Source organism: Helicoverpa armigera, chromosome 27, assembly GCF_030705265.1.
Source record: "Helicoverpa armigera isolate CAAS_96S chromosome 27, ASM3070526v1, whole genome shotgun sequence".
Lineage (NCBI taxonomy): Eukaryota > Metazoa > Arthropoda > Insecta > Lepidoptera > Noctuidae > Helicoverpa > Helicoverpa armigera.
Genome location: NC_087146.1, coordinates 3,154,276 through 3,166,313, shown reverse-complemented (window position 1 = coordinate 3,166,313; position 12,038 = coordinate 3,154,276). Strand labels below are relative to the sequence as shown.

General features: G+C 38.7%; 1 protein-coding gene across 2 annotated transcripts in view; it reads left to right on the top strand.

The window, feature by feature from the left end:
* The window catches only part of LOC110369622 (uncharacterized), a 30,665-nt gene extending 28,035 nt beyond the window's left edge, over positions 1-2,630 (top strand). Inside the window, exons 19-21 of one of the 2 annotated variants that reach the window (XM_064042126.1) lie at positions 51-275; positions 696-837; positions 1,206-2,630. In XM_064042126.1, the coding sequence (XP_063898196.1) occupies positions 51-275; positions 696-837; positions 1,206-2,250 (1,412 nt within the window). In that variant the 3' untranslated portion in view covers positions 2,251-2,630. Of the gene's footprint in view, positions 1-47; positions 276-695; positions 838-1,205 lie in introns of both variants that reach the window. The other variant, XM_064042125.1, reaches the window with a different exon arrangement.
* Positions 2,631-12,038: the final 9,408 nt, after the last annotated feature.

The following is a 12,038-nucleotide window of genomic DNA, read 5'->3' as shown; positions in this document are numbered from 1 at the left end:
AAGGATTGTTCTACAACAATAATTTTAAACCTCCCAATTTTTTACAGAAGACATCCCACCTATTCCTATAACACCTCGTCCCTGGCAACGACCACCCTACAGTGACAGGCCTGCAGGGACGCCAGGACTGTCAGGCCCTCCGGGACTCTCAGGACCCCCGGGACTCTCAGGTCCCCCCGGGCCGTACCTGTCGGAAGGCGATAGAAAGTACTGGGACGATTTGTACAAGAATGGACCTCAAGCGTATTATGATAAATACGGAAATCCTCTGCCAGGTGAATAATTTTAAACTTTTTTGAGTGAGTTACGACGAATAGATCTTTTAGCCGAAGAACCATCCTTTATATTATATTTTATTTGTAAAATATATAAATTTATTTATTTTATTTGTTCCTTTATTTCAGGCAACTAGGGCCCATAGCAAATACAATACATACATAAATGACATATCAATACTTATAAACTAATACATACAAAAATAAATGAACTTGACTTGTTGGTTATGGTATTTATATTATGTATTTTTATTTGTATTTTCATCGAGACATTTATTTCGAAATGAGACTTTATAGAACGCTGTAAAGATCTTCAATAACATTTATAGAAGTCATGTAAGCACCTTCGGAAGACATGAAAATTAGGCCTACTAACTCTAAATTTTTCCTAATATTACCTTCTATCTTTTTCTCCACCAGGTTACTCCCGCGTACCAACAGAATCTCGACCACACATAAAATTATCACACAACTACCCGCAGCCGGGTGGCGGGAACTGGTTACCCGTGTCACCATCACATGACCCTGAAGGACCTCCTCCTAATGGGCTGGGAGTGCCTAGGTATGTATCATCTGCCAAGCCTTTTATCAAATATGTTGGGGTCGGTGTTCCAGTCTAACTAGATACAGCTAAGTACCAGTGTGCCACATAGAGCGACTGCCTATTTGACCTGTTCAACCCTACCTGGGCAAGTTGTCAGACTTGATGGCTTCAGAATGTCCGGAAAATCTGCCAAAAATGATGAAACGATAACCGTTGATTGGAAAAGCACACCGAGGAACTCATGGCAAGATGATCCCCATATGTGTACCTATAGACCAACCGTGCCAAACGTTGTTTAATCTTTAAATTCACAACAAATTTAATCTTTAAACACAAGCTCGTCCGTTAATGATCCATTGTATTTACTAAAATCCTTTTACTTACAGATACTGGCCCGTAGCCTACCTTCACAAAGGTCCACCTCCAAACACAACATATTTCCGCTACAACGAGACCCAACGGCCAACAACAACAACAGAACGGTACTCAACACCCCCCGAATCAACAACTTTACCCCCTCGATCAACAACAGACAGACACAGAGACGAGAAGAAATTCAACATGAGTGACTACGACGACATTACTAGCACAACTACGTTCAAACCAACAGTTAAAACAACTACAACTACACCGACAACTACTGAACTACCTGAAGTTTTACAACCAGTTACTGAAAATATAACTGAAGTTGAACTAGTTAAACCAGAAAGCGTTAAAATTAAAGATAAGATCAAAGGCATAGATGATAAGTTAGATGATTTTTCAGGATCAATAGAAGTTTTAGATTTAGATGATGTAAAAGGGGATAAAATAGCAGATTTGAAAACTTTAGAAGCTGAAGAGAGGCAGATTGAAGAAATAGGCAGGATTTTAGCTTCCAGAAGAGGTGGGAAGTTAGTTCTAGATAAACGTTCGCAAAAAGATTTGGAAGCTAAAAGTATAGCTGTGGATAAAGATTTAATAGATTTTAACTTCGGCAATAGATTTAACGTTGAAAGAAGAGGAGTGATACAAAAAGTGAGTAAAGATGAGATAGAAAGAGAAAGAGGACTCGATAAGAGTTTAGAAGTAAGTGAGACTTCCTTTGTTCGTCCCCCTAGAGTTTTATCTACAACAGAAAATATAAGAAAAGCTATAGTTAATGGCAAAGTATTTTACGATGCAACAATAAGAGAGCAGAGAGATACATTTTTTAATAATTCAACAAGAAAAAGTAAGAGTTTGAGAAACGGAGATGATTCTAAAATAACTAATCTTACATCTTCTGCGAGTTTTGGCAAGAAGATAATTAAACCAAGAAATGTGAACCCAGTGAGAAGAGTTAGAAGGGTTTATAGAAAGAGATATAATCCAGAAGAAGTGAGAAGGAGATTGTTAGAAAGAGAAAAGAGTAAACAAGAGATTAGTACAGAGAACTCGAGAAAAATATAAGTAGCTTCTTATCGCAATAATTTTCGAATAAAAATATTTTATGCTTATGTAATTTAAAAACGTCTCACGTATAATTTTAAAATATTATAATATTATCTTTATTTTTTAAAAGGATTGGTGCTTTAAATAAATTGTCAGTTTGACTTTAAATTTTTATTTAAGTTGAATTGACGATGCATATTCGAAATTTTGTAAAATTTAAAATATTAAATTAAGTTAAAGTATTTTTTAAATGCATTAAGTTTTATTTAAAACTCGATATTATTTTAAAATTTAAGACGTACTTTTTAAATATAATTTGTGATAATTTCTTTCTATACGTTCCCAAAACGAAATAAGTTACCACGAAGAAATTGATTGCGATTCTAGAACTGTAAGTTTTAAAAATAGCACTTTTAATTAATTTAAGTTTAAGTTTTTTTTAAGACTACAAATAAATGCATTTCGAATAAAAAGTTTTGTTTAATTTTATACAACTTATTAAATGCCATATTTACTAATAATAATTATAAATGGGATAGTAACACTATGTTGATCTTTTTATCGCGATTTCACGCCAAAACTGTCGAACCAATTTATGTAAATTAAATATGGCCCACAGATAGTCAAACCAAATTTTCATATATCATATCGATTATTGCATTCCGTAACATACATTACGGTGGAAATAATAAAATTATTTTCACAATATTATGGACCCTGGGCACAGCAAAATAATTGGAAGAGAGGAAGGCGTTTAATGTTATAAATAATAGTAGGAATATATTATTTTCTTTTATAGTTTTTTATAGGGTTTTCCCGGGATGTGGGTGACACTGCAAGTTATACAATATTGAAAGTCACTAAAAATGCGAATTTTCGAATCCGAAAGCTTCAAGAAACACACTTAGTATGTAAACTACAATTGTAAAACCCAGTTGACAATAAGCCTACTTTACATGCATTGTGTTCAAAGCTCCAGGGGACGACTTTTACTTATTTTCTAAATTGCACTTTCACGATGCAACTGTGTGCACCACATAAATGTTTTATGCAAACGATGCAACATTTCACTTTCTAAGTTTGTTTTATGCAATAAGGGATTATTGTAATATTGCATCGTTAAGGAAATTGGTGCCTTTTATTGAAGTATTCTTCGTTGACGGAACTTTTCACCCGCGTCCCGAAGGAACTACTTCCCACGACTAGGTAAAAAGTAGACTGTCCTTCTTACCCAGACTGTAAACTTCTGAATTATCTGAGTACTAAATAGCATATAAATCTGTTTAGTACTTTTGGTATAAAAACGCCACTGGCAGAGTTACTTTCGCATTTATAAAGTCTAGTAAGGATTTAGGTGAGAAATTTGGGTAATCCCTAATGTATACTTAAACATATTTATATCTATAGTTCAGTTCTATATCTATACTAACCGACATATTTATACTAATACAATTGATAGAGGATTTTTTTGTTTGTTCCCTAAATGCTGCGAAATCTATTTCAAAAATTGTATCACTCTTGGAAAACTTCACTATTCTCAAGTTGTAAGGAAGAAGTTCCTCTTGGAAGTATGTGGTACTGCGGGAAGCAGCTAGTTTATAATATTATTTACCCTAGTAGCTCGGGTAGGCCCCTGATAAATTATAATTTTAATATCTCCAACACTTGCCTACATTAAAATGACGAAGCAAGTATAGTTTATAGGCACTTTGAACAGAGAGAGTAAGTTCACGACCTACCTTAAGTTATTACTTAGTAACTTGACATTTACTAAGCTCTGTGTCAAGTTTTATGAAGCATTTCACTTTCCAAAGTGCAGTCTGTTATTTTTGAACGCAAGTGTATCTAGTAGTTAAAATGAGTATGAATTTTATAAAACTTACTTTATCTAATGCAATAGATTTTAAGAGTACATTACTTTTCTTTGAACGCATTAATCAAAAATCAGAAATTACAGGACTGATTTACTGTTAAAGAATTTTTTATTTGCTTTATTTATTTCTGATTAACGCTCGATCCTTCTCCGTGTGAGAGGAGGCCTGTGCCTAGCAGTGGGACGATAAAGGCCGTAACATAACAATATTCGCTTCTTTATAGAAGAAGGCTATAAGCTAGTCTGCTTTTCATACAGTCTGTCAATGTTCAGTCAAAGGACTTGTTGTTTGATTAACACTTATTTCGGCCGGTTATCTGTGAGTAATGAATGATATTCTGTAATACAAAACTGTAACAAAGCCAGTAATATATCTTAAATATCCCCAAAGATTACCCCTGTGTACAAAGAACACTTTTACTCCATCACGACTGCAAATTTCTATAACTTACAAGGTTTTCACATCACGATCACATTATATAACATATAAATATAAAACATAAAATTATAACTGCAAAAAATATAAAAGACATTACTAGCCGTTTAAGAGTGCCTACATACAGCACACTTTTAGTCGGCCGATAGTTTGTTTGGGCACAGATTATATAATAGTTACTACGTAAGTTTGGGCTCATAAATCAGTATGAAGATAAATGGTTGTGCGCACATAACAGACATCAATTATTTGGCCGGTATCAGACCGACTGAAAACATTGATTGGAATCAAGATTTTCTTTTAAATTATACTGCTTAGTGTGCAGTGCTATGTGATCCATTGATTAGCAAAATATTTCTTTATAGAAAAACTTGACTCCAATCAAAGTTTCCTAATGTTCTAAATACCAGACCTGATCTTTGTAATGTGCGTACTACCATTCATCTTCATACTGATTTATGACCCCAAACAAACTATCGGCCGACTAAAAGTTTGCAGTGTGCCCTTGACTCGTTTAAGAGTATTTTCTTGGCAATAACATTTGGTTACAGACTATTAGATATTGCATTATAATGCTCCATCAGTATATTATTCCTCTCCATAAGTATTATAAAAGTAGAGATTCTAATGGTTATGTTATGATGGTGATATAATGTAGAGCGTGCGTTTAATAGCCGTTTTAGTATACAGGATGTTTGAAAAGTAGATAATATTTTGACGCGATTCTGTCAAAATGTTCAGGTATTTTAGAAATTGTTATTTTTCAGAGAGAGCAGACCTAGAAACTTTAACAAAGCATTCCGGAGTCCTGTGCCTGATTTTTCAATGGTCGGGTTAGTTTGCCATGCATTATGAGAGTGGAGAAATAGAGTGCACCTGTGTCTACACAAATGTGCATATCCTGCGTAGCTGGCTGATCTCCATCGAGAGTAGATGCCGTGGTCCATAATCGGTCGGAAACTTTGGATTTCCCGCATTGGAGGCTAAGGGATTGTTCACACCAAACGTATTGTCCGCCGCTGACTGTGAGTATACTCACTGTCTGCACCAGTGTGAACGTCGACTCAATCTGCAGTAGGCGTACTCACCAAGCCGACAATAGGCTATAGCGTACGATGCGCTACATGTGTGAACAAAAGAATAGGCTCGTGTAGGTTCACACTAGATGCGTACGCTGAGCGGCTGACTATTCTACACATAAAAGGGCTCAGTATTTGAAGTTGCTCGTAGTATTTTATAAAAGATAAAACTAGCGTAATTTATTTTTTTCAAATCAGACGTTTTACCGAAATTTCAATTAAATGATGCGCATTCAGATAGTTGCCATTTGCGAAGCTCTAGAGGAAGACGAAAATAATAAAAAGAAGAGATTGTGGGTACATCCCTTAAATTTGAAGAGATGTTTTCTTGGTCAATTTCATACTTTATATTTCGAATATAGACTTTATTCAAATAAGTTCAAGAAATATTTTCGTATGACAGTAAAACATTCGATGAGTTACTATCTTTAACACGTTTAAGTTTATATAAAAGGGACACTAATTATCGACGTGCTGTACCGAGGCGCGGCGGTGCGTACGCGGCGGAGCGGCGCTATTCGGCAACTGCGTCCGCGTAACCAATCCGCGTCCGCCGTGCATAGTCGCGTAGTAAAATAATCGGCCACTGAGAGTCGGCTACAACAGACGACGTAACAGCGTATAGTCGGTTCGGTGTGAACGACAATTTCAATATATATGGAAAAGCAATAAACTGCGTAACGCGCGCTCACAGTCAGCGGCCGACAATACGTTTGGTCTGAACGATGCCTTAATTTATTTCATGCCAAAAACATATAAAACATTAAAAACACACCATGTACATTTGGAAAGCGAAATGAACTATAAAAAACAAAAGCGTAACATTCGAAATATTACGTTACGAAGCGAACATAATCGCAATGGCCAACAGAAAACATGGAAACGCGTAAATGGACAGAAATAGCATTACTTCGATTATTACCGACTTTCCCTAATAAAGCAGTTAAGAACCGCGAACGTAAAAGTTAAACGTTACAGTTTAAATTTTACGGTTGACGTTTACTTTTCATTCTTTTTAGGAAATAAAAATATTTAAGTATATAATGTCCTCCTAGCCGTTTATCGGTTACGGCGACTGTTATCGTGTAAGGAGATCAGTCAGCTGCGCAGGACATATTATAGTGGTAGTCTTATCCCATACTTATCATTATATTTTTCGAATAGAACATCGGATATTATTTTCCAGTTATTCAGAGTTCATAAGGATACTACTATCGGTGTCCGTTGGGTCCTTATGAAGAGTCGATTTAATACATTGGAAAATTGATTTATTTTGATAAAATCGCAACTTACTTTTGGTAAATAGATTTTCAAAATCAGTTTTTTATTATTACGTATAATAATGCACCAAGATCAAACTGCTAAATTGCTTGAAAACACTCTTTATCTGGGCTTTTGCTTATTCTAACGCCCTTTCACATTACATTATCTTAATAATGTTCTATGTATCTACATATAAATAACTTTTTACAATAACTTAATAATAAATATATATACAACATACAACTAACTTATTACCTAATATATACACTTACTATAAATAAAAATATTTAAAAAATTGCATCAAAAAACTCCTCCTCATCGCTGCCCACCGGGAGTGTACCCAAGAGGCTGGCAGCATTGCCACGTTGGATGGCAATGCTTACTTTTTGGCCAAAATAAAAACCAGCCCTTGGGTCACCTGAAGTGTCAGCAAGTCGCTTAGCGATATCCTTATATAGGAGATGAGCACTTGGACCCCACGGCCCGAGGGTTTCAACCCCAAACGGCTCAAAGGTATAGTTACCCACCAGGGTACTATATTTGCGCCGTTTGAGGTCCTCTGCAGCCGCAGCAGCGGAACCAGCACATCGCGCCGAGCTAGGAAGGTGAGATGGTGCAAGAGTATCGACACAGGTCGCGTCCCATACTAAAGACCTACCCATCTTCCACGGGAACAACGACATACCGTCTGGTCTCTTGCCATCGTCGCGTACCAGACCACTGGGTTCTAATATGGCTGGAACGCCGACGGCAACAAGAGCGCGACGGATTATGTCATTGATATTCGCATGCCGTGCAAAACGGCCGGCGCTGCGGCTACATGACAAGCCGTGGTGTCCAAGGCTGCTGACAGCTTCACCACATGGGCAGCGGTGAGGAGAGCAGCACGGAGCACCCAAACGCAAGCAAATAGCTAGCCGGAAGTGGTGTCGTCAAACAAGGTGCCTATGTTTGACGACGGAAGTGCCAGAAGCCATAAACCCGACTCCCATTCGCCCACAGCCAGAAGGCGCGCTCGCTCTGCAGAAGAAATTGACGTATTAATCAGATTATTCCGTGTAGCTCTGCAGAGCGGCTCATCCCACTGTCTCTGAGAGGATGGGTTGACGGGTAGATCAATATTCGGGCAGGTGATTTTCCAAGCCTCTACAGCCTCAGCCAGGCATGGTACCTCGCAATTGACCAGTGTGGAAGGGAGAATTTTCCTGGTCAATTTCTCAGTACCACGGACGGAGGATATAAAGGCCGGTAAACTTATACTAGAAATTTTGCGGACGCCAAGCCCTCCCATGCGAATGGGAAGAGTAGCCTGAACCCAGGCTCGGTCGTCTAGGGCCACATTTAAAATTGATGATAATGTGTGTCTGATAATTTTGTCAAGTTGTTCCAAAAGGTTTGTGTGCTTCCATAGAGTGGAAGCGCGCAAATAGTATGTTAATTTTGGGCCAAAACAACAATATCTAATGATTGTAATGGCTGAGTGCATGTTAATTTGGAGCAGCCTTTCCGAAATATGATTGAAATTTTGTATTTTGTCCTGAATAAAATTCGAAAATGAATTTTCATATATTGGGGAACCAAGGAGACAAAGAGAGTCCTTATCAATTAATTTAATATCCGGGGCTATTGCATTGAATTTTGAAAGTGTGTCTTGTCTGTCAGTATTGTCCGGTACAAAAAGTTCGCATTTGGAGTAATTTAGATTTAGACCTATTTCTTGAAATTTGTTTTGGAGAAAAGAAAAATCACCAAGTACTGTATCTACTTTGCCCCCCAAGGTTCCGTCATCAAGGTACCAAACATTGAATTCCGAATTTAGCTGCCGAATTATTGGGTTTATGGCTAAACTGAAAATCACGGGCCCGAGTGGGTCACCCTGCTGACAGCCAACAGAAGATTCCAGAAGGTTGTCCTGATATAGTAATTTAGATGGATGTCTGTAGCATTGCCAAATAAAACTGTAAATTTGGGGTAACTCTTTTTTCGTTTCTGCCAGCAAGGTGTCCCTATAGACTGAATTAAAGGCATTCTTTATGTCAACCTTCATTATGACCTCTCCTTTGCCACAATTTAAATAGGTCGATAACGCGTGCACGGCAGCCTCGCAGCCCCCTCTTGAGCCGTAACCCAGCTGAAGGGGCTGAAATTTTTCCGAAACACCCTCACTACAAAATTTACAGCAAATCTTGGCTACCGTGCGACGGTAAGTAGTCCCTACGGCAATTGGACGAATGCCGCTATCCCTCTTGCGTAGGGCGCAGAGGTTCGCTCCATACAAGACGTCGATGACGGCCTCGTCCACCTTGCCGGCGAGCATAAGGTTGACCAGGGCTGTAAGCTCCTTCAAGAGTGACTCACCAGCTTCCCCGGCGCTTGGGCAGGTAAGGTCCTTAAGGTGTTGCGGACTCAAGCCGTCGAGGCCGCCTGCGGAACCGCTCCTGAAGGAGCCTATTGCCGTGCTCAATTGTCGACCTGTAATAATGAGGGTATGGGTATCCGGATCAGGGGGGTCGGGAAAAGAAAGGTCATCGGATGGGGCAGGGTGTTTGCTCTCCAAAGCGGAAAGTGTTTCTGGAGAACAAGGTGCCACCACATCACTGCTGAAAAGAATCCTCGCTGCACCACTTATGTCACCTTCACTTAACTTGGATTCTACCAGGTGGGGGATGCTCCTCGAATAAGTAGAGCCTGTTGTCGGTGATTTAGTGTCGAAATCTCTGGCCGAAACATTACAATTATCTTTAATTTGGGTCGATAAGGACTTTTTGGATGCCAAATTTTTTTGAATATGTAAGATTCTATAAGGGAAGGTGAGTAAGTTCTCCCAAGCACGTTGCGAGTTCTCCCGTGCAGCCAGGCGGACACAACCTGCCAAATGTTGAGCTACTAAAGCCCTGGCGCCTCGGGGAACCCGCTTTAGGATTGGAATTGTGTTTTTGAATTTTGAAAGTCTTTTCCAAAACGGTTCCAAAGGTGTGTCGGTATCTGGGTTTGTCGGGGTTAGTGTGGGAGGAACTGCACTTTGGGATTTATGTGTCTTCCCAATGTGCACGTTCAAACCCCGCTTACCTTTAAAAAAACGTGCTTGGGGGCACAGCGGGCATCTCAGGGCATCCAGAGATGTTGAAGATTGACAAGCACTTACACTCCCATCACCATTACTATACATCTGGGTGCCTCGCTACTTATTACACTTACAACTATTAATTTTCCACAAAAGAATATACATATTGTATAACCAGGTGTAAAGCATATAGCCTGTTATCATGAATCTTTCTATCTATTAAGCGAAAACAATATGAAACGTAGTAGTTCTTAAGTTTAATAAACTGTAGATCCCGGCTGTCATTGAACATCCTTGGCAGTCTTTATGGGTAGTCAGAAGCCAGTAAGTCTGACACCAGTCTAACCAAGGGGTATTGGGTTGCCCGGGTAGCTGGGTTCGGAAGGTCAGATAGAGCAGGCGCTCCTTGTAAAGCACTGGTACTCAGCTACGTCCGGTTAGACTAGTCATAGTTGTGAAAAAGGCTCGTAGGATGATGATAGTTTAATCTCTGGATATAAACAGATACAGATACAGGGGCATCACACAATGTGTAAGTAGAGATTATTATATTATTTATTACAAATAAAATTAAATACCCCATCACCATATAAAATTGCAGAATTTTCTCTCGTATCAACTGACAGTGACGTCAGCAAAAGATATCAAATTCGCGCACTTACAGCGAAAGTAGCTTTCACTCGGCTTTTAGTAAAAGTGAGCTAACTCAGGTAATATCGGAGGTCATTGAACTTCGACCGATTGAAGTGACCGAATGGTTCAATGAGGCGTTCCTGGAAAATATGTTGTTGTTATTTTGTCACCTATTTCTCGAAAATGATGAACATATGACTTCTACTACCTAGCCTAATGCCATTAGCCTTGACAAGTTTTAAAAACAATTTAATTTCTTGGTTTGTACTCTAAAGGCTTCGAAACCACTGAACCGATTTGAGAAATTATTTCACTGTTAGATAGATACACTATTCCCAAGTAATATACATAGGCTATTTATTATCCGGGCACGGGCAGTAATGTCCATGGGACGCCGTTGAAACCTGCTAGTTTTTAAACGTCTTAAAATAAAAACTCCATTCATTGTTTTGATTTAGGCATGTCAAACAATTATGTCATGTTGTGGCCCGCGACAAATAGACAAAGCTACTTTCGCATTTATAATTTAGTAAGGATGGTGAGGTACAAATACTCCATGTCCATTTTATCAGTCCTTATAGAATATTATGTATCTAAGGAGTTTATATAGACTTGGACATAGTTCCACAATTGCTAGTGGATTGTAAATTGTTTACTACATTTTATTAGGACACAGGTGGACATTGGATACTTTCTAGGAGTTACCGCCTCACTCTGAAACTATTGTCATTGTCTATGAAGGAATAGGTTAGGAGGAGCTCGTGGTGAAGTAACAGCCGCACGGTTCGATCGATTATAAAGTAAGTCCGTGGAAGACTGGTCATCTTGTTATGATGAGACCTTGCGCATTTCGGAAGGCACGTTAAATTGGTGGGTTATGGCTATCATTTGAACATCTTTGGTAGTCGTTAGGCAGTCAAAAACAAGAAACCTTTGCAACCAGTCTTAAGTACCACCTTACAACCAGTCACGTTGCCCGGGTAAACTGGTTGGCACGCTGATACTCTGCTGCATGTGTTAAGACTGGAAGCCTCAACATAATTGAGAAAAGATGATATAGCTTAAGCTTATCACACTTCACAAACAATATTTTCAATTTTACACCCCTACTTAATAACACTTTCTTCATACGCTCTTAACACTAAACTTAACGACTTAAGGAAAGTGCCACCAAGTAACGTATATGGCAAAAAACGTCGCCAAGTTTCCCAGTCAGACATCTTTATCGGTGTTGTGAGCTGACTCTTAATCAGCCATTGTTTAAGTGAAACTGACTTGGACCCACGGCCCGGGTTAACTTATGCGACTTGCGTTTAACTTTTAGGTTAACGGATGCTCTCAAACTGGGTAAAGGTTACAGATTCAACTAGAATTTGAAGTGCTAGTGAAACAGCTGTTTTTGAAAAAACATTGCATAGAACTGTGCCTACGTCATCCTCCGATCCTTTTTCCCAACAA